The 27,108-nt window shown below is 45.8% G+C and overlaps 1 protein-coding gene across 1 annotated transcript in view; it reads left to right on the top strand.

Moving 5' to 3' along the window:
• LOC126291749 (MD-2-related lipid-recognition protein-like) overlaps positions 1–27,108 on the top strand; it is a 100,269-nt gene that overhangs the window by 25,136 nt on the left and 48,025 nt on the right. The window contains exon 2 of the mRNA XM_049985427.1: positions 22,084–22,221. Within this exon, the coding sequence (XP_049841384.1) occupies positions 22,084–22,221 (138 nt within the window). The remainder of the gene's footprint in view (positions 1–22,083; positions 22,222–27,108) is intronic.

Genomic DNA, 27,108 nt, shown 5'->3' with positions numbered 1-27,108 from the left:
TCGTTTTTCGTATTAGATGCATTGTGCTGCCACCTACTGCCAGGTATTCCGTATCAACGACCTCATTAGTCATCAGACATCGTGAGAGAGCAGACTGGGGCCCTCCGCGGAACTCACGGACTTCGAACGTGGTCAGGTGATTGTCACTTGTGTCTCACGTTTGTACGCGACGTTTCTACGCTCCTAAATATTTGTAGGTCCACTATTTCCGATGTTAGAGTGAAGTGGAAACGTGAAGGGAGATGTACAGCACAAAAGTGTACGAGGCGATCTCGTCTGTTGACTGACAGAGACTACTGACAGCTGAAGAGGGTCGTGATGTAAAATAGGCGGACAGCTATCCAGACCATTACACAGGAATTCCAAACTGCATCAGGATCCATTGCAAGTACTCTGACAGGCGGGAAGTGAGAAACCTTGGATTTCGTGGTCGAGCGGCTGCTCGTAAGCCACACACCACGCCCGTCAATGCCAAACGACGCCTCGCTTGGTGTAAGGAGCGTAAACATTGGACGATTGAACAGTGGAAAAATGTTGTCTAGAGTGACATCACGGTACACAATGTGGCGATCCGATGGCAGCGTATGGGTATGGCGAATGCCTGGTGAACGTCATCTGCCAGCGTATGTAGTGCCAACAGTAAAATTCGGAGGCGGTGGTGTTATGGTGTTGTCGTGTTTTTCATGGAGGGGGATTGCAGCCCTTGTTGTTTTGCGTGGCAGTATCGCAGCACAAGCTTACATTGATGTTTTCAGCACATTCTCGCTTCCTACTGTTGAAGAGCAATTTGGGGATGGCGATTGCATCTTTCAGGATGACCTATGAATAATGCACGGCCTGTGGCGGAGTGGTTACACGACAATAACATCCCTGGCCTGCACAGTGTCCTGACCTGAATCCTATAGAACACCTTTGGGATGTTTTGGAATGCCGATTTCGTGGCAGGCCTCACCGGCCGATATCGATACCTCTCCTCAGTGCAGCACTCCGCGAAAAATGGGCTGCCATTCCCCAAGAATCCTTCGAGCATCTGATTGAACATATGCCTGCGAGAATGGTAGCTGTCATCAAGGCTAAGGGTGGGGACCAACACCATACTAAATTCCAGCATTGCCGATGGAGGGCGCCACGAACTTGTAAGTCATTTTCAGCCAGGTGTCCGGATACTTTTGATCACATAGTGTAGGTGCCCAGTATTCCTTGTCTACCGGAACGAATGGGCACAGTTCCACATTGCATAAAAAGCAAATTACTAGCGTACGAAATGTCAGTCCAACTATGGGATTGGACTGAAGAGTTCCTAGCTAATAGAGAAGACAGCAAGTGATCCTGAACAGAGACAAGTCATACGTACAAGTAACTTTAGGCGTGACCCTGGGAATTGTTATAGGACCACTACTTTTCACAGTGAATCTAATTATGTATGTTGGATATTCGGCAATCCAGCCGGATGTTCGCGTCGTTCTCGCACGATATATCGGCAGCGTGCCTCTCTGTCTTCTTCTGGTGCTACCCAAGGACCAGTCCCAGGTAGCACCTGAAAAAGACAGAGAGGTACGCTGTTGAAATAGCGAGCGAGAACGACGCGAACATCCGGCTGGATTCCCGAATATCCAAGATGTCAACAGTTATATATGACCCAGTAGATAACGTTGGAACTTCCACGAGCTTTCCGGCGATGATGCTGTTGTATACAGAGAAGTCCCGACGATAGAAAATTATAGCGAAATGAAAGACGACCTGCAGACGATCGATGCTTGGTAAAGGGAGTAACAGTCGATTCTCAACACTTGCAGGTGTAATGTATCGCGAATACGTACACAGAAAGTCCCTTTATGGTGTGATCACACAATTGAAGAACAAACAGTGGAAGCAGATACTGGTATGACGTATCTAGAAGTACGCCTACAGAGCGAATTGAAATGGAACAGCCACATAAATCAGTCGCAGGCAAGGCAGATGCCTGGCCGAGATTCAGTGGAAGAATGCTCAGGAACTGCAGTCCACCCACAGATGAGATAGCTTAGAAAGCACTAGTTCGACCAATACTTGAATATTTCTCGTCAGTCTGAGATCCGTACTCGATAGAATTGACAGACGAAGCAGAGAAAATTCCAAAGAAGAACAGCACGTTTCGACACAGGTTCTTTTAGTAAGCGCGAAAGCGTCACGGAGATGCTCAGAGAACTCCAGTGGCCGACGGTACAAGAGAGGCGTTCTGTGTGGCGTTACGGTTTACCGTTAAAGTTCTGAGAGCGCACATTTCTAGAAGAGACAACAAATATACTGCTCACTCCCGCGTATATCTCGCGGAAAGGCCGTGACAGTAAAACTGGAGACAAAGGCCCAACTGTTACGGACTATCGTCCTTCCCGTGATCACACTTGTCCGGAACAGCGTAAAGGGAAAGTGACACTCGCACTCGAATTACCCTCCGCCACATACCTTAAGAAGTCTTTCGAAGTATACGAGTAAACGGAGATGTAGGAGCTCTCCGCCTCTCCAACTACCTGTGGCACACAGCTGCTACGAGCGCTGATAAACAAAGACTGAGATTGATTTTTTTTTTCTGTAGCTACCGTGATACCCTGAATAAGCCCGCCCGATTAGCCGTGCGGTCCAACGCACGGCTTTCCGGATTGGGAAGGAGCGACTGGTCCCCGGCACGAATTCCCCCGGCACGAATTCCCCCGGCGGACTTGTGTCGAGGTCGGGTGAGCCGGCTGGTCTTTGGAACGTTTTTAGGCGGTTTTCCATCTGCCTCGGCGAATGCGGGCTGGTTCCCCTTATTCCGCCTCACCTACACTATGTCGGCGACTGCTGGGCAAACACTGTCTCCACGTACATGTACACCACCATTACTCTACCACGCAAACATAGGGGCTGCACTCGTCTGGTGTGAGGCGTTCCCTGGTGAGAGGGGGGGGGGGGGGGGGGGTCCACCAGAGGCCGATCTGCACAATAACCCTGAAAGAGTGATTCGCTGTGTGGCGGCGGAGGGGTGAAGTGGACTGCGGTGGTTGTCGTGGGGTTGTGGACCACTGCGACTGCAATACAATACAATACCTTGAATATCCGAAAAGACTGGGTTTTTATGTATAATGTCTATTGACGGCAGCACACTCGTATCGGCAGGTGGGTAGTGATGCTATGTTTTGTAGACGCTCTTTGCATTTCGCATACTGCAAGCCGAGAAGTGCTGCATGTCTTGGCTGACGGATGGGACGCGTTTCTGGAACCGATTGTCATCAGTGATGGGTCCTGCCTGCATCATGTAATGTAAACCCGGAAGTAAAACAAGCCAGCACAGTGTGGAAATCGCCAGTGCCAACACCAATACAGGCGAAAGTTATTCCATCTGAAGGGGAAGCGATGGTGACCACATTTTTTTACCGTCGTCCAATGATTTACGAGCATGCAGTTCCCCCTCACACTACTGTTACAACGGAATGCTACAAACGCACTGTAAGGAAACGAGCAGAACTTTCTCGGAGTTGGTGCTGACTTCATCATGACAACGCCTGGACTCACGTCGCATATCAAGTCATGCTGTTTCTAGCTCAGTTTTAACATTATCTGTATACTACAACCGCGTATAGCCACGATGTTGCACCCAATGATTTTTTTTATTCCCATCACTAAAGGAAAGGCTCTGGCGTATTCGTTTTGGGAGTTCTGAAGCAGTGCTCAAGAAAAGTGAGGCGATTCTCAAGGACCTGAGAAATAAAGGACTGCACCATGTTTTGAAGGACTAAAGAATATTTGTGGAGGAGGAGAGTAATTTGATAAAGATCGTGTACACACTGGAATGGAGCAATAAACATCTGTGGAAAAAATCACTCTGTCTTTGTCGATCAGCACCCGTAGAAGAGGAGCACGTTCTTTCGCGTACTCACAATCAGTGAGCGAAATTATTGGAGTCCTTTCGGGAAATACTGCAGTCGTTCCGTTAGTCTTCTGAAAGATCTACGCCGGTCCGAACGAGGATCGCGGGATAAGGCGCGTGTTGGGGGCGACGTATCGGGACCAGAAGTTGCAACATGGGCGCTTCTGAGGGACGACAAACAAGCTGATGTGACCCCTGACCCCGGAGCGATAGCCGTGTGCTGCGCTCCTCCACGCAGGGGCACGCAGCGCTCCTAATCGCCGCTGCGGCTTTATTCACTCGGGTCAAAGGCACCACCGACAGCGTGTAAAACGTTCTCCTGTAGAGACCATTTAGAGAAGTAGTCCCTATTCTCAGGGGTAATTTCTGCACTGGTGGGTGAACCGAGTGATACTCGCAAAGGGGTAAAAACCTAGAAATATAATACACTACTAGCTGCGAAAACTGGAACATCAAGGAGGAGACGTGATTGTGAGGAGTGGGAACGCCCTATCCTGCCAATGTTAAATTTAGTGACTTGGCTTCCTTGTATTTCAGGAACCATTGTAGCTATTGACATGAAACTTTTACAGGGCATTAAACTGTATGCTCTGAGTCTACTGAACTACAATAATTACATTTCAGCCACTTCCTTCGGAAATACGATTTTTTTAATCACACGGTTAATATTTTGTGTGCTTTTTTGTACGTTATGCTAAAAATTTTTAATTATACTCTACTGGCCATTAAAATTGCTACGCCACGAAGATAAGGTGCTACAGGCGTGAAATTTAACCGAAAGGAAGAAGATGCTGTGCTATGCAAATGATTAGCTTTTCAGATCATTAGCACAAGGTTGGCGCCGGTGGCGACACCTACAACGTGCTGACATGAGGAAAGTTTCCAACCGAGTTCTCATATACAAACAACAATTGACCGGCGTTGCCTGGTGAAACGTTGTTGTGATGCCTCGTGTAAGGAGGAGAAATGCGTACCATCACGTTTGATAAAGGTCGGATTGTAGCCTATCGCGAATGTGGTTTATCGTATCGCGACAATGCTGCTCGCGTTGGTCGAGATCCAATGACTGTTAGCAGACTATGGAATCGCTGGGTTCAGGAGGGTGATACGGAACGCCGTGTTGGATACCAACGGCCTCGTACCACTAGCAATCGAGATGACAGGCATCTTATCCGCATGGCTGTAACGGATCGCGCAGCCACGTCTCGATCCCTGAGTCGACAGATGGGGACTTCTGCAAGACAACAACCATCTGCACGAACAGTTCAACGACGTTTGCAACAGCATGGACTATAAGCTCGTAGACCGTGGCTGCGGTTACCCTTGACGCTGCATCACAGACAGGAGCGCCTGCGATGGTATACTCAACGACGAACCTGGGTGCACGAATGACAAAACGTCATTTTTTCGGATGAATCCAGGTTCTGTTTACAACATCATCATGGTCGCATCCGTGTTTGGCGACATCGCGGTGAACACACATTGGAAGCGTGTATTCGTCATCGCTATACTGGCGTATCAACTGGCGTGTTGGTATGGGGTGCCATTGGTTACACGTCTCGGTCGCCTCTTGTTCGCAATGACGGCACTTTGAACAGTGAACGTTACATTTCAGATGTGTTACGATCCGTGGCTCTACCCTTCATTCGATCCCTGCGACACCCTACATTCCAGCAGGATAATACACGACCGCATGTTGCAGGTCCTGTACGGGCCTTTTTGGATACAGAAAGTGTTCGACTGCTGCCCTGGCCAGCACATTCTTCAAACCTGTCACCAATAGAAAACGTCTGGTCAGTGGTGGCCGAGCAACTGGCTCGCCACATTACGCGTCACTACTCTTGATGAACTGTGGTATCGTATTGAAGCTGCCTGAGCAGTTGTACCTGTTCACGTCATCCGAGCTCTGTTTGACTCAATGCCCAGGCGTATCAAGGCCGTTATTACGGACAGAGGTGGTTGTTCTGGTTACTGATTTCTCAGGATCTATGCACCCAAATTGCGTGAAAATGTAATCACATGTCAGTTCTAGTATAATATATCTGCCCAATGAATACACCTTTATCATATGCTTTTCTTCCTGGTGTAGCAATTTTAATGGCCAGTACTGTACATAACATTATGTTCTTCTTTTAGTTCAGTAGACTCAGGATATGTATGTTATGACTCCCTGAAAATTTGAATACTCTACTCGAAATGGTTTCTGAGATTTAGGGAAAAATGCAACAGAAAATGTAAATTTTCAGGAACGGCTTCTAAAGTTTCAGAAGACTGTAACTCACATAATATATGCTTAATCTTTAAGTTTTAGTCACTCGGAAGCACCCAGCACCATACTGTATATCATCCTCTTGATCTTTTTCCAAGTTTTTTCTTCTTTCTGGACTCCTTACTGACCAACTGTGCTGCAGACTCTATTTTATCCCTGCTAACCTTGTCCATCCGTTCAAGTTCTCTGATGCAGTTTGCTCCAGGATTAATTCCCATATTCTGTAGCACTTTCAACCTACCAAAGTTGCCATCATTAAAAGCAATAACAGCGTCACTGACCCCCCACTTTAGTGTCTTCATTCCAAGAAGTAAGCGAATCCATATAAGATTATTGAACGACTCTTTGGGATTTTGAGTCTGACCATGCAGATCACTTCTTCAGTAATTTAGGATTTGCCAGGTCTCTGTAATTAGGTTTTATGACATCCATGACTGCTGCTGGGACGGAATGTTCATAGCTGCATGAACTGTTTAAGTACTGGGCGTCACGGTAATTGCACCATGAATCGCAGACCGTTGCGGCTCAGCGGTTCTAGGCGCTTCAGTCCGGAACCGCGCTGCTGCTACGGTCGCAGGCTCGAATCCTGCCTCGGGCGGGGATGTATGTGATGTCCTTAGGTTAGTTAGGTTTAAGTAGTTCTAAGTTCTAGGGGACTGATGACCTAAGATGTTAAGTCCCATAGTGCTCAGAGCCATCCTCTTCTGGACATGACCAACACATTATTTTACGGATTTTATTAGATCTTGAAGTTGGTCTATTGATAGTGACCGGGCCAAATATCTCTCGAAATAAGCGTCAAACGAAAAATCTACAAAGAACGAAACTCGTCTAGCTTGAAGGGGGAAACCAGGTCGCGCTGTGGTTGGCCCGCTAGATGGCGCTGCCTTAGGTCAAACGAATATCAACTGCGTTTTTAAAAAATAGGAACCCTCCCTTTTTTTATTACATATTCGTGTAGTACGTAAAGAAATATGGAAAGATATAGGGTTTCGTTCTTTCCGCGCGCTATGCGAGATTGGAATAATAGAGAATTGTGAAGGTGGTTTTGATGAACACTTTGCCAGGCACTTAAATGTCATTTGCAGAGTATCCATGTAGATGTAGATGTAGATATATCGCACTCACATCGGAAAGACATGAATATCACACGAAACCTTTGTCTACATCTCGGTGCTTACATATGCCATGGGAGTGTCGCTACGTTGTATATACATTGCAGCAACGTCCTCAAACGGAGACTTGTGATCGCTCCTGCTTTATGAAGGATCTGATGACCTCGTTTCATCGTGCTGACGGTATATCTGTCTTATGGATACTGTACTCGTCTGGAGCAACAGACCCTGAAATCGTATTTTTGATTGGTCTGGGATAAAGATATGACATTACATGTCAACAGGACAGCGGAAATTGGTTTCCAAAGTGTGGTTTTCGTCTTTCGCGCAAATTGAATTTCCTGGAAACGTAGTGTCGCAAAGATTGACAGAAATCGCTACATTAGGGTAAAAACTCAAGCTTCCCAGCGATTACCTCCCGTCTTAGTTTCGAGCAATCCTAGTTGCTAATAAGGTGGCCTCGTGTAACAGTTTATCGGCAGCAGATTGCTCGAACTGCGTCATTGTGACGTCATCATGCCAGCGATCGTGTCAATCTCTGCGAGGAAGCTACAGTAGAAGCACAACCGCTCACATTGGAACGTAAACATCTGAGATTTCTCTTCACTGGTTCACGAGCGTCGCGTCGGATAATGTGGAAGTTGCACAGTATTTCAACAAGACAGCTACTACATCTGCATCTACAGGGCGTTTCAAAAATGACCAGTATATTTGAAACGGCAATAAAAACTAAACGAGCAGCGATAGAAATACATGTCAACAGGACATTTGTTGCAGGACGTTTGTTGCAATATGCTTGGGACAACAGTACATTTTCAGGCGGACAAACTTTCGAAATTACTGTAGTTACAATTTTCAACAACAGATGGCGCTGCAGGTGATGTGAAAGATATAGAAGACAACGCAGTCTGTGGGTGCGCCATTCTGTACGTCGTCTTTCTGCTGTAAGCGTGTGCTGTTCACAACATGCAAGTGTGCTGTGGACAACATGGTTTATTCCTTAGAACAGAGGATTTTTCTGGTGTTGGAATTCCACCGCCTAGAACACAGTGTTGTTGCAACAAGACGAAGTTTTCAACGGAGGTTTAATGTAACCAAAGGACCGAAAAGCGAAACAATAAAGGATCTGTTTGAAAAATTTCAACGGACTGGGAACGTGACGGATGAACGTGCTGGAAAGGTAGGGCGACCGCGTACGGCACCCACAGAGGGCAACGAGCAGCTAGTGCAGCAGGTGATCCAACAGCGGCCTCGGGTTTCCGTTCGCCGTGTTGCAGCTGCGGTCCAAATGACGCCAACGTCCACGCATCGTCTCATGCGCCAGAGTTCACACCTCTATCCATACAAAATTCAAACGCGGCAACCCCTCAGCGCCGCTACCATTGCTGCACGAGAGACATTCGATATAGTGCACAGGATTGATGACGGCGATATGCATGTGGGCAGCATTTGGTTTACTGACGAAGCTTATTTTTACCTGGACGGCTTCGCCAATAAACAGAACTGGCGCATATGGGGAACCGAAAAGCCCCATGTTGCAGTCCCATCGTCCGTGCATCCTCAAAAAGTACTGGTCTGGGCCGCCATTTCTTCCAAAGGAATCATTGGCCCATTTTTCAGATCCGAAACGATTACGGCATCACGCTATCTGGACATTCTTCGTCAATTTGTGGCGGTACAAACTGCCTTAGACGACATTGCGAACACCTCGTGGTTTATGCAAGATGGTGCCCCGCCACATCGAACGGCCGACGTCTTTAATTTCCTGAATGAATATTTCGATGATCGTGTGATTGCTTTGGGCTATCCGAAACATACAGGAGGCGGCGTGGATTGGCCTCCCTATTCGCCAGACATGAACCCCTGTGACTTCTTTCTGTGGGGACACTTGAAAGACCAGGTGTACCGCCAGAATCGAGAAACAATTGAACAGCTAAAGCAGTACATCTCATCTGCATGTGAAGCCATTCCGCCAGACTCGTTGTCAAAGGTTTCGGGTAATTTCATTCAGAGACTACACCATATTATTGCTACGCATGGTGGATATGTGGAAAATATCGTACTATGGAGTTTCCCAGACCGCAGCGCCATCTGTTGTTGACAATTGTAACTACTGTAATTTCGAAAGTTTGTCTGCCTGAAAATGTACTGTTGTCCCAAGCATATTGCAACAAACGGTGTATTTCTATCGCTGCTCGTTTAGTTTGTATTGCCGTTTCAAATATACCGGTCATTTTTAAAACACCCTGTATGTGGATGCTCTGCAAATCACATTTCATTGCCAGGCAGAGGGTTCATCGAACCACCTTCAGAGTAATTCTCTGTTATTCCACTCTCGAACAGCGCGCAGAAAAAACGAACACTTATAGCTTTCTGTGCGAGCTCTGATTTCCCTTATTTTACTACGATGTGGAGGTCGGCCTCAACAAAATGCAGGGTGTACATAAAGTCCAGGAGCACTTTTAATTATTTATTACACAAGAACCAAACATTGTACAGATATAATTTATATGCCATTTTGAAGATAAACCCTGAAACTTTTTTCCTCATGTATACCACCACAGTGTAGTTTGGTAATTTGCCGATAGTTAGCGCTAGCCGCAAACATTGCGAGCTCAGGTGCGGAGAGAGCTTTCTGTGTGTTGGAATTCGAAACCTGGTAGTCAAGGAAGGCATGATTCGGTTACGATTGTGGACGGGGCCGTAATCAGTTTCTATTGGTTCCCTTTAGCAATTACACACATTTACATTAAAACGGTAATTCCAGACTCAGCAATAAATAAAGATATCACATGTTATTAATGAAAGAACAAACAACTGTGTAATTATTAGTGCTTTCAGTGCGTTACAATTTACCAAATGAGCATAAAATACAGACACAGCAAATAATGTTTTAAAAACAAGCCAATGTGATCGCAATTAGAATTTTAAGGCAAGTAACCACAGTCACGGCTCAAGGCCTTTAACGCCAAGAACGACATTTATAAAAAAATTTAACAAACACACTGTAAAACAGCAGTGCAATAGCAAAGGTTAATTTAAAAAGACAGGCAACTGATCACCAAACGGCTGAGACAAAATGATGGTAAACTTGGTAGCACAACCAGTTAAACCTGCTGTAACGCCAAGAATGTCAATTATACAAAAGAATTCAGAAACATACAATAAAATAGCAAAAAATGGCTCTGAGCACTATGGGACTTTGCATCTGAGGTCATGAGTCCCTTAGAATTTGGAACTACTTAGACCTAACCAACCTAAGGGCATCACACACATCCATGCCCGAGGCAGGATTCGAACCTGCGAACGTAGCTTTCGCGCGGCTCTGGACTGAAGCGCCTAGAACCGCTCGGCCACTGCAATAAAATAGCAAATACAATAATAAAACACAAGGGCCAGTCACAGACAGTGCACCAGGAATCGACCTCTGAGTAGGTCCGACAAAAAACACTTTCGCGAGCGATGAGATAGGCAGCCAAGAGTTGCATCCACTTCACAAGACGGTAACTCAGACTAGTGGCAGTCTAACGATTGACTAATGATAATCTTGCTGAGGCTACCGGACGTCCGATAAACCAAATGCAAAGATGTAACAATACGCCAATGCCGGAACTGGTGGTCTGGACTCCTTCCACAGAATACTGTGCTTAGAGCACTCGGAAAGAGACAGGAACCACTACCACCAGAGTAGAAGAATCGCCAATCAACCTACGATCAAGAAAGCTATCAAAACTACACGCCTCACCGGACCGCAGCAGCAAGGCAAGGAAACGCACACTGCCGTTACATACACTAACCCCCCAGGGCAGTTAACTCGGGCGTTAGCAACCGCGAGGCACGAAAAATACCGCTGGTTGAACTTAACAAATAGTGACAAACTGAACGCAATAAATAGTAATTATAAGTCCAGGAAAGCTAACCAGACTCTCCTTCCCTAAGCACTCCACTCGCTACTCTTCGCCTCGGCAACACTACGAGGAGCAACACGAACCCAAGAATCGGGAGATCTCACAACGGTGGAGGTTTCTCTACTTGAATCCAAATGCACTCATCTTAAACCTTGCATGATCCGGTTTACGACGAGGTCGTGCAACCTCGTGATCACAGGCCTTCGATCCGGCAGTCCATGCGCGCCGCCAGCGATCCCGGCGTGTTCCCGCACTGCGCGGACCTGGCTCCTCCTGAGTCCCCAACCGAACTGCCACACTGACACCACCCGCAAGAACCACGAGGTCGACCCAAAGACAGGGCAACTGTTACTACATATCGATAACCGCTGCTGCTGCCACTAGCGGACAGGCAACGCTTGCGAAACCAAGAGGCGCCAGTCAATACGAGAAGAAGACAAACAACCGCAACCATGTGACTACGTAGGCTTTCCCGGCGTAATAAGTCTTGAAAATCTCTTCGGGTTTGCTGCCGGATCCTAAAATCAACTTGACTCGATATTTCGGCGGTCCAACTGGTCGCCATCTTCAGGAGAATGCTGCTTGCTGATGAGTCCCGCTGAGAACTAACGCCTGGTTGCAGAACGACGTCCTATATAGCCCACCGTGCAGTACACGGCGCGTGCGCCGCCCGTCACAGTTGCTGCCCTCCAAGACAGGGAAGGGGCGCCGCCCCTGGTAGAACTTTGCGGCAACGATATATCGCACTCATGGTCGCACCGAAGAACGTTCAATCTTGATGCGGGATAGTACCGGATTCCACGTCCTGCTAAGAGGAAACCCATTGTCTCTATTGATTAAATTATCCGCCAACCTAATTTCAATTGCCTCTTTATAAACACTATTCCACAAACTGGAAATGTTGGCAACTACCACCGTTTCGTCATATTTCATGCCGTGTCCCTCATTTAAACAGTGTTCTGCTACTGCCGATTTTTCCGGCTGTTGTAGCCTCGTATGGCGTCGGTGTTCCACACACCTGTCATGAACTGTGCGAATCGAACGACCAATGTAAGTTTTCCCACACTGACACGTAATTTTGTATACACCGGGTTTCCACATTTTTTAAATCAAAACTGGCCGAGAAAATAAAAGTGTTGCATTATTTATTGAGCGCCCCTCGTATTTTACGTACATAAGTACGTTAACTTTGAATCCCTGGATCTCGCTAACGGATCATGATATCGAAAAAGTTTCGACGTTCACCGAGAACATGCAGGACAGTCGACATGTTGTCAAATACTGGCTCCCCACGAAATGCCAGATGTACGAGATGGTGATTTTACATCTGCCATTTTGTGGGGAGCCAATATGTTTCTTAATTTATGGCCAACTTTGATCCTGACAACATGGTAAGTGTCCTGCAATATACACTACTGGCCATTAAAATTGCTACACCAAGAAGAAATGCAGATGATAAACAGGTATTCATTGGACAAATATATTATACTAGAACTGACATGTGATTACATTTTCACGCGATTTGGGTGCATAGATCCTGAGAAATCAGTACCCAGAAAAACCACATACGGCCGTAATAACGGCATTGATACGCCTGGGCATTGAGTCAAACGCAGCTTGGATGGCCTGTACAGGTACAGCTGCCCATGCAGCTTCAACACGATACCACAGTTCATCAAGAGTAGTGACTGGCGTATTGTGACATGCCAGTTACTCGGCCACCATTGAGTAGAGGTTTTCAATTGGTGACAGATCTGTAGAATGTACTGGCCAGGGCAGCCGAACATTTTCTGTATCCAGAAAGGCCCGTACAGTACCTGCAACATGAGGCCGTGCATTATCCTGCTGAGATGTAGGGTTTCGCAGGGATCGAATGAAGGTTACAGCCACGGGTCGTAACACATCTGAAATGTAACGTCCACTGTTCAAAGTGCCGTCAATGCGAACAAGAGGTGACCGAGACGTGTAACCAATGGCACTTCGTACCATCGCGCCGGGTGATACGCCAGTATGGCGATGACGAATACACTCTTCCGTGTGCGTTCACCGCGATGTCGCCAAACACAAATGCGACCATCAAGATGCTATAAACAGAACCTGGATTCGTCCGAAAAAATGGCGTTTTGCCATTCGTGCACCCAGGTTCGTCGTTGAGTACAACATCGCAGGCGCTCCTGTCTGTGATGCAGCGTCAAGGGTAACCGCAACCATGGTCTCCGAGCTGATAGTCCATGCTGCTGCAAACGTCGTCGAACTGTTCGTGCAGGTGGTTGTTGTCTTGCAAACGTCCCCATCTGTTGGCTCAGGGATCGAGACGTGGCTCCACGATCCGCTACAGCCGTGCGGATAAGATGCCTGTCGTCTCGACTGCTAGTGATATGATGCCGTTGGGATCCAGCACGGTGTTCCGTATTACTGTCCTGAACCCACCGATTCCATAGTCTGCTTCCAGTCATTGGATCTCGACCAACGCGAGCAGCAATGTCGCGATACGATAAACCGTAATAGCGATAGGCTACAATCCGTCCTTTATCAAAGTCGGAAACGTGATGGTATGCATTTCTCCTCCTTACACGAGGCATCACAACAACGTTTCACCAGGCAACGCCGGTCAACTGCTGTTTGTGTATGAGAAGTCGGTTGGAAACTTTGCTCATGTCAGCACGTTGTAGGTGTCGCCAACCTTGTGTGAATGCGCTGAAAAGCTTATCATTTGCATATCACAGCTTCTTCTTCCTCAGTTAAATTTCGCGTCTGTAGCACGTCATTTTCGTGGTGTAGCAATTTTAATGTCCAGCAGTGTATGTTAAAAATAATCATACTTGAAAATGGCATAAAAGGCCGACTCCTGGTTTTTTTTTTTAAATAACATTTAAAACAGTCAAATGGCCGTGAGTTCCTTTAAAAAAATACTGTATGACTGTTGCTCAGGAACATCAAAAATCGAATTGTTGAAGCTGTCGATTCAAGAAACAGGGATCTGTTGATTCGTGTGTGGAATGAAACGGACTACCGTTTCGATGTTTCTCGAACACGCATGTTTCTCAAGTTAGAGTGTATTGTTTGTAGTGGGTTTAAAACAAGCTGCGATTTTTGACAGTTTATTACGCAGCGAGTGGAGGGAAGCGTAGTTGCGAGCGTGCTGAGTACATAACCAGGTGACCGCAGTATAACTCGGCTGATCAGCGAGCTTCCTTAAACGATTTTAAAGAAGCTATTCGGTAATAAACTTTCATTCCCGCACATATTATAGTTTAATTAGCCAGCTTCATGCTGAACCTCCTATCATTTCGTTAATGGCCATAGTTATTGCGATATTTCAATAGTATGTAAATTGCTGCAAGAAATTCTTAGATTGCGATGAAAAATAGCTATCGCAATGAACGTGTTTGGTGCGTGTTAGGTTACTTGTTGCTGCGTATTAAATGAACTATTGTTTTAACTTGGATGGATATCGCTGTTTCCAATCTCGCGAAAATGGGATTTATGTACAGCGCTCCGACATGAACTCGTGAGTGAATGAATATTAAAACGAAATATTCTTAAATTCCTCGTATGTCATAGATAGTTTGAGATATCGAAACACGATTTTAGTAAATGACAGCGCGCAGAGACAAGAGTGTTTTGTCATATGATTAATATGCAAAACTTCCAAGTCTAGCGCGATATTCAAGCGACTACAGGTTTCTTCAGTGAAATAATGTAATTACTGAGGGACACTGATAGCTGATGAAACGAGAACTGCTGTGTGTTTTGTAACAATAGAAATGAAGAAGTTACAAGTTCTTTTTTATTTCTTTGGTCATCAGTCTGCTGACTGGTTTGGTGCGGCCCGCCAAGAATTCCTTTCCTGTGCTAACCTCTTCATCTCAGAGTAGCACTTGCAACCTACGTCCTCAATTATTTGCTTGACGTATTGCAATCTCTGTCTTCCTCTACAGTTTTTGCCCTCTACAGCTCCCTCTAGTATCATGGAAGTCATTCCCTCATGTCTTAGCAGATGTCCTATCATCCTGACCCTTCTCCTTATCAGTGTTTTCCACATATTCCTTTGCTCTCCGATTCTGCGTAGTGCCTCCTTATTCCTTACCTTATCAGTCCACCTAATTTTCAACATTCGTCCATAGCACCACATCTCAAATGCTTCGATTCTCTTCTGTTCCGGTTTTCCCACAGTCCATGTTTCACTACCATACAATTCAGTACTCCAGACGTACATCCTCAGAAATTTCTTCCTCAAATTAAGGCCGGTATTTGATATTAGTAGACTTCTCTTGGCCAGAAATGCCTTTTTTGCCATAGCGAGTCTGCTTTTGATTTCCTCCTTGCTCCGTCCGTCATTGGTTATTTTACTGCCTAGGTAGCAGAATTCCTTAACTTCATCGACTTCGTGACCATCAATCCTGATGTTAAGTTTCTCGCTGTTCTCATTTCTACTACTTCTCATTACCTTCGTCTTTCTCCGATTTACTCTCGAACCATACTGTGTACTCAATAGACTGTTCATTCCGTTCAGCAGATCATTTAATTCTTCTTCACTTTCGCTCAGGATAGCAATGACATCAGCGAATCGTATCATTGATATCCTTTCACCTTGTATTTTAATTCCACTCCTGAACCTTTCCATCATTGTTTCCTCGATGTACAGATTGAAGAGTAGGGGCGAAAGGCTACAACCTTGTCTTACTCCCTTCTTAATACGAGCGCTTTGTTCTTGATCGTCCACTATTATTATTCCCTCTTGGTTGTTGTACATATTGTATATGGCCCGTCTCTCCCTATAGCTTACCCCTACTTTTTTCAGAATCTCGAACAGCTTGCACCATTTTATATTGTCGAACGCTTTTTCGAGATCGACAAATCCTATGAACGTGTCTTGATTTTTCTTTAGCCTTGCTTCCATTATTAGCCGTAACGTCAGAATTGCCTCTCTCGTGCCTTTACTTTTCCTAAAGCCAAACTGGTCGTCACCTAGCGCATTCTCAATTTTCTTTTCCATTCTTCTGTATATTATTCTTGTAAGCAGCTTCGATGCATGAGCTATTAAGCTGATTGTGCGATAATTCTCGCACTTGTCAGCTCTTGCCGTCTTCGGAATTGTGTGGATGATGCTTTTCCGAAAGTCAGATGGTATGTCGCCAGACACATATATTCTACACACCAATGTGAATAGTCGTTTAGTTGCCACTTCCCCTAATGATTTTAGAAATTCTGTTGGAATGTTATCTATCCCTTCTGCCTTATTTGACCGTAAGTCCTCCAAAGCTCTTTTAAATTCCGATTCTAATACTGGATCCCCTATCTCTTCTAAATCGACTCCTGTTTCTTCACCCTCATAGAGGCTTTCAATGTATTCTTTCCACCTATCTGCTCTCTCCTCTGCATTTAACAGTGGAATTCCCGTTGCACTCTTAATGTTACCACCGTTGCTTTTAATGTCACCAAAGGTTGTTTAGACTTTCCTGTATGCTGAGTCTGTCCTTCCGACAATCATATGTTTCTCGATGTCTTCACATTTTTCCTGCAGCCATTTCGTCTTAGCTTCCCTGCACTTCCTATTTATTTCATTCCTCAGCGACTTGTATTTCTGTATTCCTGATTTTTCCCGGAACATGTTTGCACTTCCTCCTTTCATCAATCAACTGAAGTATTTCTTCTGTTACCCATGGTTTCTTCGCAGCTACCTTCTTTGTACCTATATTTTCCTTCCCAACTTCTGTGATGGCCCTTTTTAGAGACGTCCATTCCTCTTCAACTGTGTTGCCTACTGCGCTATTCCTTATTGCTGTACCTATACCGCTACAGAACTTCAAACATATCTCGTCATTCCTTAGAACTTCCGTATCCCACTTCTTAGCGTATTGATTCTTCCTGACTAATGTCTTGAACTTCTGCCTACTCTTCATCACTACTATATTGTGATCTGAGTCTATATCTGCTCCTGGGTACGCCTTACAATCCAGTATCTGATTTCGGAATCTCTGTCTGACCATGATGTAATCTAATTGACATCTTCCGGTATCTCCCAGCCTTTTCCAAGTATACCTCCTCTTGTGATTCTTGAACAGGGTATTCGCTATTACTTGCTGAAACTTGTTACAGAACTCAATTAGTCTTTCTCCTATTTCATTCCTTGTCCCAAGCCCATATTCTCCTGTAACCTTTTCTTCTACTCCTTCCCCTACAACTGCATTCCAGTCGCCCATGACTATTAGATTTTCGTCCCCCTTTACCTACTGCATTACCCTTTCAATATCCTCATACACTTTCTCTATCTGTTCATCTTCAGCTTGCGACGTCGGCATGTATACCTGAACTATCGTTGTCGGTGATGGTCTGCTGTCGATTCTGATTAGAACAACCTGGTCACTGAACTGTTCACAGTAACAGACCCTCTGCCCCACCTTCCTATTCATAACGAATCCTACACCTGTTATACCATTTTCTGCAGCTGTTGATATTACCCGATACTCATCTGACCAGAAATCCTTGTCTTCCTTCCACTTCACTTCACTGACCCCTACTATATCTAGATTGAGCCCTTGCATTTCTCTTTTCAGATTTTCTGGTTTCCCTACCACGTTCAAGCTTCTGACATTCCACGCCCCGACTCGTAGTACATTATCCTTTCGTTGATTATTTAATCTTTTTCTCGTGGTAACCTCCCCCTTGGCAGACCCCTCCCGGAGATCCGAATGGGGGACTATTCCGGAATCTTTTGCCAATGGAGAGATCATCATGACACTTCTTCAACTACAGGCCACATGTCTTGTGGATACACATTACGTGTCTTTAATGCAGTGGTTTTCATTGCCTTCTGCATCCTCATGTCGTTGATCATTGCTGGTTCTTCCGCCTTTAGGGGAAATTTCCCACCCCTAGGACAAGAGAGTGCCCTGAACCTCTGTCCGCTCCTCCGCCCTCTTTGACAAGGCCGTTGGCAGAACGAGGCTGATTTCTTATGCCGGAAGTCTTCGGCCGCCAATGCTGATTATTTATCAAAATTTAAGCAGTGGCGGGGATCGAACCCGGGACCGAAGACGTTTTGATTATGAATCAAAGACGCTACCCTATCTTTTTTAACTCTCATTTTGTTCCCATTTGTTCGTTGCACCTGCTCGGGGCGGACGTCGTAAGACATCCATTTATGTTCGTGGTTGATGGATTGACTCACTTTTTTTTTACAGAGGGCACGTAACCCTTTGACCGAACACGCTGAGCTACCGTGCCGGCGTACCTCTAGACCACCGTTACTGACAATGAACTGTTTCATTAACTGTTGACCAGACTTGCACTCAGTTGTTAGTTTTATATTACACTATTCCAGGATTCTGTCGAAATTTCAAGTGAATTAGAATGTTAGTGAGACGAATATTTCTAAACTGTTTTGTGTTTTGACAAAAAAAGCAATTTTGACATGGCAACAAGAGAAGCTACGTATTCCTCAAAACTCGCCACGATTCTTCATGAATTAATGTCTCCATAAGTACCTACTTGGTATGGCTGACAACTCAATATCAGCCCTTCGCTTAATGTTTACAGTGGCTCCTTTTGTCGGAGGAAGCCTAATTAAACTATTTACTATATCGTTAGCCAGTTCGTCGACCTGATAGCGTGAAGTTTTGGCTTGTACAGCACTACAAGTTCTATTAACTTCGCCTTATACAGGTAAAACTCTACCTCATAGAACTTTTTTTTGTACCTAGAGCAAAATATCCACTTTCCTCCACTGCATTTTGGAGCTTTATGCATCACAACTGAGTGAATGGCGTTTTGTCATAATTTAATATTGTCGACTTCTGAGGAACATTTTGCAGCTGGACGTTCTTCCCACCCGTTGAACCTCTTCTTGGACGACACTTCTTTTATTGCAAATCCCGTATTCAGATGTGCTACACAGTTGTTATTAATCCGACGCCAACACCAAACAGTTGTTAACAATACCTGACGACTACAAAACACTTCAACGCCACAAAATACTAGTTTACGAGAGCTGACGAGCGTTGATGCATCTAAAGCGTGAGACTACGTGGTACTAGAATGGGGTTTTCACTCTGCAGCGGAGTGTGCGCTGATATGAAACTTTCTGGCAGATTAAAACTGTGTACCGGACCGAGACTCACACTCTGGACCTTTGCCTTTCGCGGGGAAGTGCTCTACCCACTGAGCAACCCAAGCACGACTCACGCCCGGTCCTCACAGCTTTACTTCTGCCAGTATCTCGTCTCCTACCTTTCAAACTTTACAGAAGCTCTCTTGCGAACCTTGCAGAACTAGCACTCCTGAAAGAAAGGATATTGCGGAGACATGGCTTAGCCACAGCCAGGGGGAAGTTTCCAGAATGAGACTTTCGCTGTGCAGTGGAGTGTACGCTGATATGAAACTTTCCGGCAGATTAAAACTGTGTCCCGGACCGAGACTCAGTTGGTAGAGCACTTGCCCGCGAAAGGCAAAGGTCCCGAGTTCGAGTCTCGGTCCGGCACACAGATTTAATCTGCCAGAAAGTTTCATATCAGCGTACACTCCTTTGCAGAGTGAAAATCTCATTCTGGAAACTTCCCCCAGGCTGTGGCTAAGCCATGTCTCCGCAATATCCTTTCTTTCAGGAGTGCTAGTTCTGCAAGGTTCGCAGGAGGGTTTCTGGAAAGTTTGGAAGGTAGGAGACGAGGTACTGGCAGATGTAAAGCTGTGAGGACGGGGCGTGAGTCGTGCTTGGGTAGCTCAGTTGGTAGAGCACTTGCCCGCGAAAGGCAAAGGTCCCGAGTTCGAGTCTCGGTTCGGCACACAGTTTTAATCTGCCAGGAAGTTTCACGTGGTTCTGTTTATTCATGGTATGGCAACAGGGGCGCTGTACCAGCCGAATCCCTGGCGGCGTGGTAGAGAAAGCCGTTGGTGTTGCCTGGGAACGGCGCCACGTCCCCCTCTGGTAGCCAAACGTCAATAGTCGCAACTAATTTTAAACGCACTATAGTTCTTCGCGAACGTTAAAACTTTGTAAGTTTCAACATCCAGTGACATACGTAATGAGTTCTGTCTTTGTTTGTCTGTAATAAACAACTGAGGTCAGTTCTCTCTTCTTGTAGCGTCCCCCTAGATACACACAACAAGTAAAAATTTGTTATTTGGTATACATCCTGCTGTTGCAATCTTAATGGATAGCAGTGTACTGGTAAGTTGTGTGTGCTTGTCTTGCAGTCGCTTGCGGAGCTTTGGTAGTTACAGGGTGCCAATTATTGAGCTATACGAAATAAAATCGTCGTAATCAAACTGCACGGTTGGTCGCGGGGCACGATGGGAATTAGTATGGTTTGGTTTAGCGACGAAGCCCACTTTCATTTGGATGGGCTCGTCAGTAAGCAAAATTGGCGCCTTTGGGGGCTACGAATCCTCATTTACCGATCGAAGTCTCCGTGTGTCGTGCAGTGTCCACTCACGGAATAACCGGTGCGATATTCCTCGATGGCACGGAGACTACAGAACATTACGTTTTGGAAGATGATTTCATCCCCCGTATTCAAAGTGGCCCTGATTTCGACAAGATGTGGTTAATGCAAGACGGAGGTCGACCCCATAGAAGCAGGAGACTGTCTGATGTCCCGAAGGAGCACTTTGGGGACGTCATTCCGGCAGAGGCCACTGGCATGGGCCTCGATAGGCCGCCATATTCTCCGGATCTGAACACTTGCGACTCCTTTTTGTGGGGCTGGATTAAAGACAAGATGTACAGCAATAACCCCAAAACTATTGTTGTGCTGAAAACAGCGATTCAGGAGTTCATCGACAGCATCGATGTTCCGACATTTCAGCGGGCCATGCAGAATTTCTCTATCCGTCTGCTCCACATCATCACCAATGATGGCAGCCATATCGAACATGTTGTTGCTGTTGTTGTTGTCTTCAGTCCTGAGACTGGTTTGATGCAGCTCTCCTTGCTACTCTATCCTGTGCAAGCCTCTTCATCTCCCAGTACCTACTGCAACCTACATCCTTCTGAACCTGCTTAGTGTATTCATCTCTTGGTCTCCCTCTACGATTTTTACCCTCCACGCTGCCCTCCAGTGCTAAATTTGTGATCCCTTGATGCCTCAAAACATGTCCTACCAACCGATCCCTTCTTCTAGTCAAGTTGTGCCACAAACTTCTCTTCTCCCCAATCCTATTCAATACCTCCTCATTAGTTACGTGATCTACCCATCTAATCTTCAGCATTCTTCTGTAGCACCACATTTCGAAAGCTTCTATTCTCTTCTTGTCCAAACTAGTTATCGTCCATGTTTCACTTCCATACATGGCTACACTCCAAACAAATACTTTCAGAAACGACTTCCTGATACATAAATCCATATTCGATGTTAACAAATTTCTCTTCTTCACAAACGCTTTCCTTGCCATTGCCAGTCTACATTTTATATCCTCTCTACTTCGACCATCATCAGTTATTTTACTTCCTAAATAGCAAAACTCCTTTACTACTTTAAGTGTCTCATTTCCTAATCTAATTCCCTCAGCATCACCCGATTTAATTTAACTACATTCCATTATCCTCGTTTTGCTTTTGTTGATGTTCATCTTATATCCTCTTTTCAAGACACTGTCCATTCCCTTCAGCTGCTCTTCCGGGTCCTTGTCATCGGTGAACCTCAAAGTTTTTACTTATCGAACATGTCATAGCCTAAATACGAATTTCTGTAGTGACGTTTATATGTTGAATAACACATGTGAACGCCGTAGTTTATAACTTTTGTAGGTTTTTTTTCACGTAATTCGATAATTCTCATCCTGTATTACCAGTTACTTCACAAACGTAGGCTCGTCGCCAAAGACGACTGCTGAAGACGATGGACACGATGCGCGGTCGATTCGAGTTGTTTGCTGGGCTGAATGAGTGCGTGTGTTGTGTTTCAGGGCTGGATGACGTGGGCACATCGCGCAACTGCAGCATCCACCAGGTAACGGTGAACCCGTGCAGGGAGGCGGCCCAGAACAAACCCTGCAGGCTGGCCAAGGGCCGCAGCGCCGGCATCTCCTTCACCTACACTCCAGGTTAGTGTCAACCACAACTCTCTGACCCTTTCTCTACCATTTGGTTGCATGTACCCTGTAGTGGCTTGTCACTGAACCAGTGGGAATGTTCTGCATGTTATTTCTATGTATTACTGTCTCACTAGTGAAAGGAACCTCGCTAATGGTTGGTTAGTTGTTTTTTTTTTTGGGTGGGGTGGAAAAGGGACCAAATAAGTCATCCGTCTCATCGGATTAGGGAAAGATAGGGAAGAAGATCGGCATTTCTCTTTCAAAGGAACCAGCCCGGCATTTGCCTGATGTAGGAAAATCACGGAAAACCTAAATCAGGATGACCAGACGCGGGTTTGAACCGTCGTCCTCCTGAATGCGTGTCCAGTGAGCTAACCATTGCGCCACCTCGCTCGGTCCCGCTAATGGTTTACAGACTTCTTGTGCACTGAAGCGCCAAAGAATCTGGTATAGCTATAGGTATTCAAATACAGAGATACGTAAACAGTCGGCAATGCCTATATAAGACAACAAGTATCTGGCGCACTTGTTAGATAGGTTATTACTGGCAGGCTATGAAGATTTAAGTGAGTTTCAACGTGGTGTTATAGCAGGTGGACGAGTGATGGGACACAGCATCTCCGAGGCAGCGATGAAGTGGGGATCTTTCCTGAGCGACAATTTCACCAGTGTATCAGGAATCCTGTAAAACATCAGATCTCCTACATCGAATGAGCCAGAAAAGATCCTGCAATAACGGGACCAACGGCGACTGAAGAGAATAGTTAACGTGACAAAAGTGCAACCTTTCCGCAAATTGCTGCAGATTTCAATGCTGGGCCCTCAAAAAGTGTCATCCTGCGAACAATTCAACGAAACATCATCGATATGGGCGTTTGGAGTCGAAGGCCCACTCGTGTACCCTTAATGACTGCACGACACAAAGCTTTACCCCTCCCTTGGGTCTGTCAACACCAACATTGGACTGTTGACGACTGGAAATATGTTGCCTGGTCGAACGAGTCTCGTTTCAAATTGTATCGAGCGAATGAGTTGTACGGGTATGGAGACAACCTCATGAATCCATGGACCGTGCATGCCAGCTGGTGGAGGCTCAGTAATGGTGTGGAGCGTGTGCAGCTGGAGTGATACGGGAACACTGATACATTTACATACGATTCTGTCAGGTGATAAGTACGTAAGCATACTGTCTGATCACCTGCATCCATTCATGCCTAGTGCTCATTCCGACTGACTTAGGCAATTCCAGCAGGTCAATGTGACACCCCACATGTCCAGAATTGCTACAGAGTGGCTCCAGAAACACTCTTCTGAGTTCAAACACTTCCGCTGGCCACCAGACTCCCCAGACATGAACATTATTCAGCATATCTGGGATGCCTTGCAACGTGCTGTTCAGTAGAGATCTACACCCACTCGTACTCTTACGGATTTATTGACAGTTCTGTATGTTTCATGGTGTCAGTTCCCTCCACCACTACTTCAGACCTTAGTCGAGTCCATGTCATGTCGTGTTGCGGCACTTCTGCGTGCTCACGGGGGACCTATACGATATTAGGCAGGTGTACCAATTTCTTTGGCTCTTCAGTGTATTACGCCTTCCACCAGTAGATTACGCAGTGTTCAAGTTTCATTGCTAACCCTGTGGCCTGCTCCGCTCCATATTATCGCATAGAATTGCACTGCGTAACACAATTGAAGGATCAGTTTTACAAAACCCGGTAATAGTCTCTCTTTGCGAAATTTTAAATTATGAAATGATAATTAAATCAAGACCCTAATCTGCCGACAGGCGTTGATATATTGCAACGGGCACAGTTGAAAATGTGTGCCCTGAGTGGGACTCAAAGCCGGGATCTCCTGCTTACATGGCAGACGCCCTATCCATCTGAGCTAGCGAGGGGAAAGAAGATACTGCAACTGCAGGGATTTATCCCTTGCACGGTCCCCGTAAGACCCACATTCCCAACTTAATGTCCACACACTACATTCGTAGCGCCCCTGCCCACTACACTCATTACTCGTGGCAGACAGTCTTACGAAGTCCCGTAAGAGTTCGGGCAATTAGCCCTAACTATATGAAGATGGTATCTGTTCTTTTGGACATGTCCGAAATAACAGATACCATCGGTGACCGTGCAACTCTCTAGAATGAAATTATAATTAAATCAATGAGTGTAATGGGCAGAGGCACTACGAATTTAGTGTGTGGACATTAAGTTGGGAATGTGGGTCTCACGGGGAGCGTGCAAGGGATAAATCCCTGCGGTGGCAGTATCTTCTTTCCCCTCGCTGGCTCAGATGGATAGAGCGTCTGCCATCTAAGCAGGAGATCCTCGGTTAGAGTCCCGATTGGGGCACACATTTTCAACTGTGTCCGTTGATGTATATCAACGCCGGTCGGCAGCTTAGGGTCTTGATTTAATTATCATTTCATTCTAGAGAGGTGCACGGTCACCGATGGTATCTGTTCTTTCGGATATGTCCGAAAGAACAGATACCATCTTCATATATTTTAAATTTTGCTCAAAGGTGCCAACAACCGTACTCTGTGACGATGAAAAAGCGTGGCGCCCTGCGCTGTCACCTTCTGGCTCGGCGACACTCCAGACATCAAGGTGTCGACACATGCAGAAAAAGGTCACAGCTCAGTACTCCACGTGACGTGTAAGGTACGTTGATGATGTCACATTGACAGCAAATTTTACCAAAAATCTTCACAACGCCACTCTGGACGCATCAAGCGATGGGAAGCTCGTCACATTCTCTCTTACCCACATTTCACCCCTTCTTTTGACGCCTCTACGATGGATATCTGAACTTCGACGCCCTGCACTAAAATCACGCGGTTTTCTTAGGGGTGGCCCAGGAAAATATTTCTGCCATATCGCTACTCAGAATCGACACGAAGAGGCCTCAGAGGATGGCATAAACGGCGTGAAAGAAACCACCCCTTCCCTTTGGTCGTTGATTTCCACAGTTTTCGCGGTCTCAAACGACAGTGCGCAGTGTGATGAGCAACTGGACGACATTCTTGATCATCTTTGATACTGCTGACACCTCCTGGGGAAATCAGCCATTCCGACGGACATCATTGGGCTGCAACTCTACTGAATGTGATCCCACCCCTTTTGTGTGCAGTGCGACAGCAGTTTTTGCCCTCTTGTACAAACTGGGTCCTCTAGGGACGGTTCAAAACTATTCGACGAAATTTGAACGTGATCTGAAACAGCAAAGGGTACGTATGATTTCTCATCCCTCTTGCGCTCTCCTATGACGTGGTCACAGAGGGGAGTGTTGTGTACATAGTTCGACGTAGTCAGCGCGTACACAACTTTCCCATTAGAGCGCGCCCCGCTAAGCACAACAGCACAGGTGCTACGCTCGTCCGTCTCCGCACTACGAGATGGCGCTGTCTTAGAGACGGACCAAATTCTGCTTCCGCCGATCTGTGTATTAATATGTAACGCAGCCAATGAGATTGCTGCTAACGTAGAACCTTTTCTCCTAGCGGATCACACTCGCACAGTGATACCTGAACGCGCAAGGTATTATAACCAGTGTACAGACCTTCGATTAGCGAGTGTGCACCAGTCTGCATTAGTCTGCATTAGTCTCCACCTGTCTGTACCAGTCTACATTAGTCTCCACCTGTCTGTACCAGTCTACATTAGTCTGTACCAGTCTATAGTCAAGTTTCAGTCTGCACCTAATAAGATTATCATATTCCTGTACATAGCCATGAAGAGAAATGTATTGACACTTTGTCAAGTATCAGAGATATGTGAGAATAAGATTAACGTACCAAGACAAAAGGAACTTCAGATTGTCAATTGTAAATAGCATCCAGAACCAAGTTAAGTTATTTCTATGCTTTTTATTATTTTAATAAATGTGTGTGAAAATTAATCAAGTTCTTTTTAAAGTTGGACACCATCAATCTGCTACTCTAAGCGTGCAAGTGGCATTTCGATCGTCTGACCTAATGGCAGAAGATAAACATGCCACGATAAGACCACGAGACATATTGCTGACACTCGCCTACTTCACTAGAGCGATAAGTCATATAATCTGATGGTGTGTGTACTGAAGGTCTTACAGTACACACACCACAGGGGGTGAGGAGGGTGGGGGGAGGCGTGAAATTGACGAACGAGTAAATAATATAGGAAAGGGCCACTAACAGCTCCCCCAGTTCGACAAAATATTCGGTGACAGTGTGCCAGACATTTTTCTCTCTTTTATAAATTGGTCCACTAGGGATGGTTCGAAATCGTTCATCGAAATTTGAACGTGATCCTAAGCAGCAAAGGGTACATATCATTACTCAGCCCTCTTGCACCCTCCTATGGCGTGGTCACGGCGGGGTGGGGAGGTAGGGAGAGGCATGACATTTACAAATGAGTAAATAAAACGGTGGAATGTCACTAACAGCTCCCTCTCACACAGCTAGACAAAATACTCGGTGACACCTGCCACCATTTATTGAGAATTTTAAAAATTTTGGTTTAGAGACACAACCTGCGAAGGAGCCATAGGAGTCTGCAGGCAGGCAACTGGAATCATAGCAGCGTCAAGAGGATGCATGCCTGCTGGCATGTACGACAACTGCGCAGGTTGTCTCTCTCAATGTACATTTTTTTTAAATCTCAATAAAGGTGGGCATGTCCCACCAAGGGTTTGCCGATCTAGGGGATCTTAGAGAGACCCTTTGCCATTTTATTCATTAATTTGTCAGTGTCGCACCCCTCCTTGATCACGCCACAGGAGGATGCGAATAAGAGAGCTGAGAAAGGATATGCACTCTTTGCTGCTTCGGATCACGTTCTAATTTCTTTAAATGGTTTTAAACAGTCTCTATTGGTTACAAGCTGTACACCAAAGCAAAAAACTGCG

Source organism: Schistocerca gregaria, chromosome 9 (genome assembly GCF_023897955.1).
Source record: "Schistocerca gregaria isolate iqSchGreg1 chromosome 9, iqSchGreg1.2, whole genome shotgun sequence".
NCBI classification, from domain to species: domain Eukaryota; kingdom Metazoa; phylum Arthropoda; class Insecta; order Orthoptera; family Acrididae; genus Schistocerca; species Schistocerca gregaria.
This window is presented reverse-complemented; position numbering and strand designations above follow the sequence as displayed.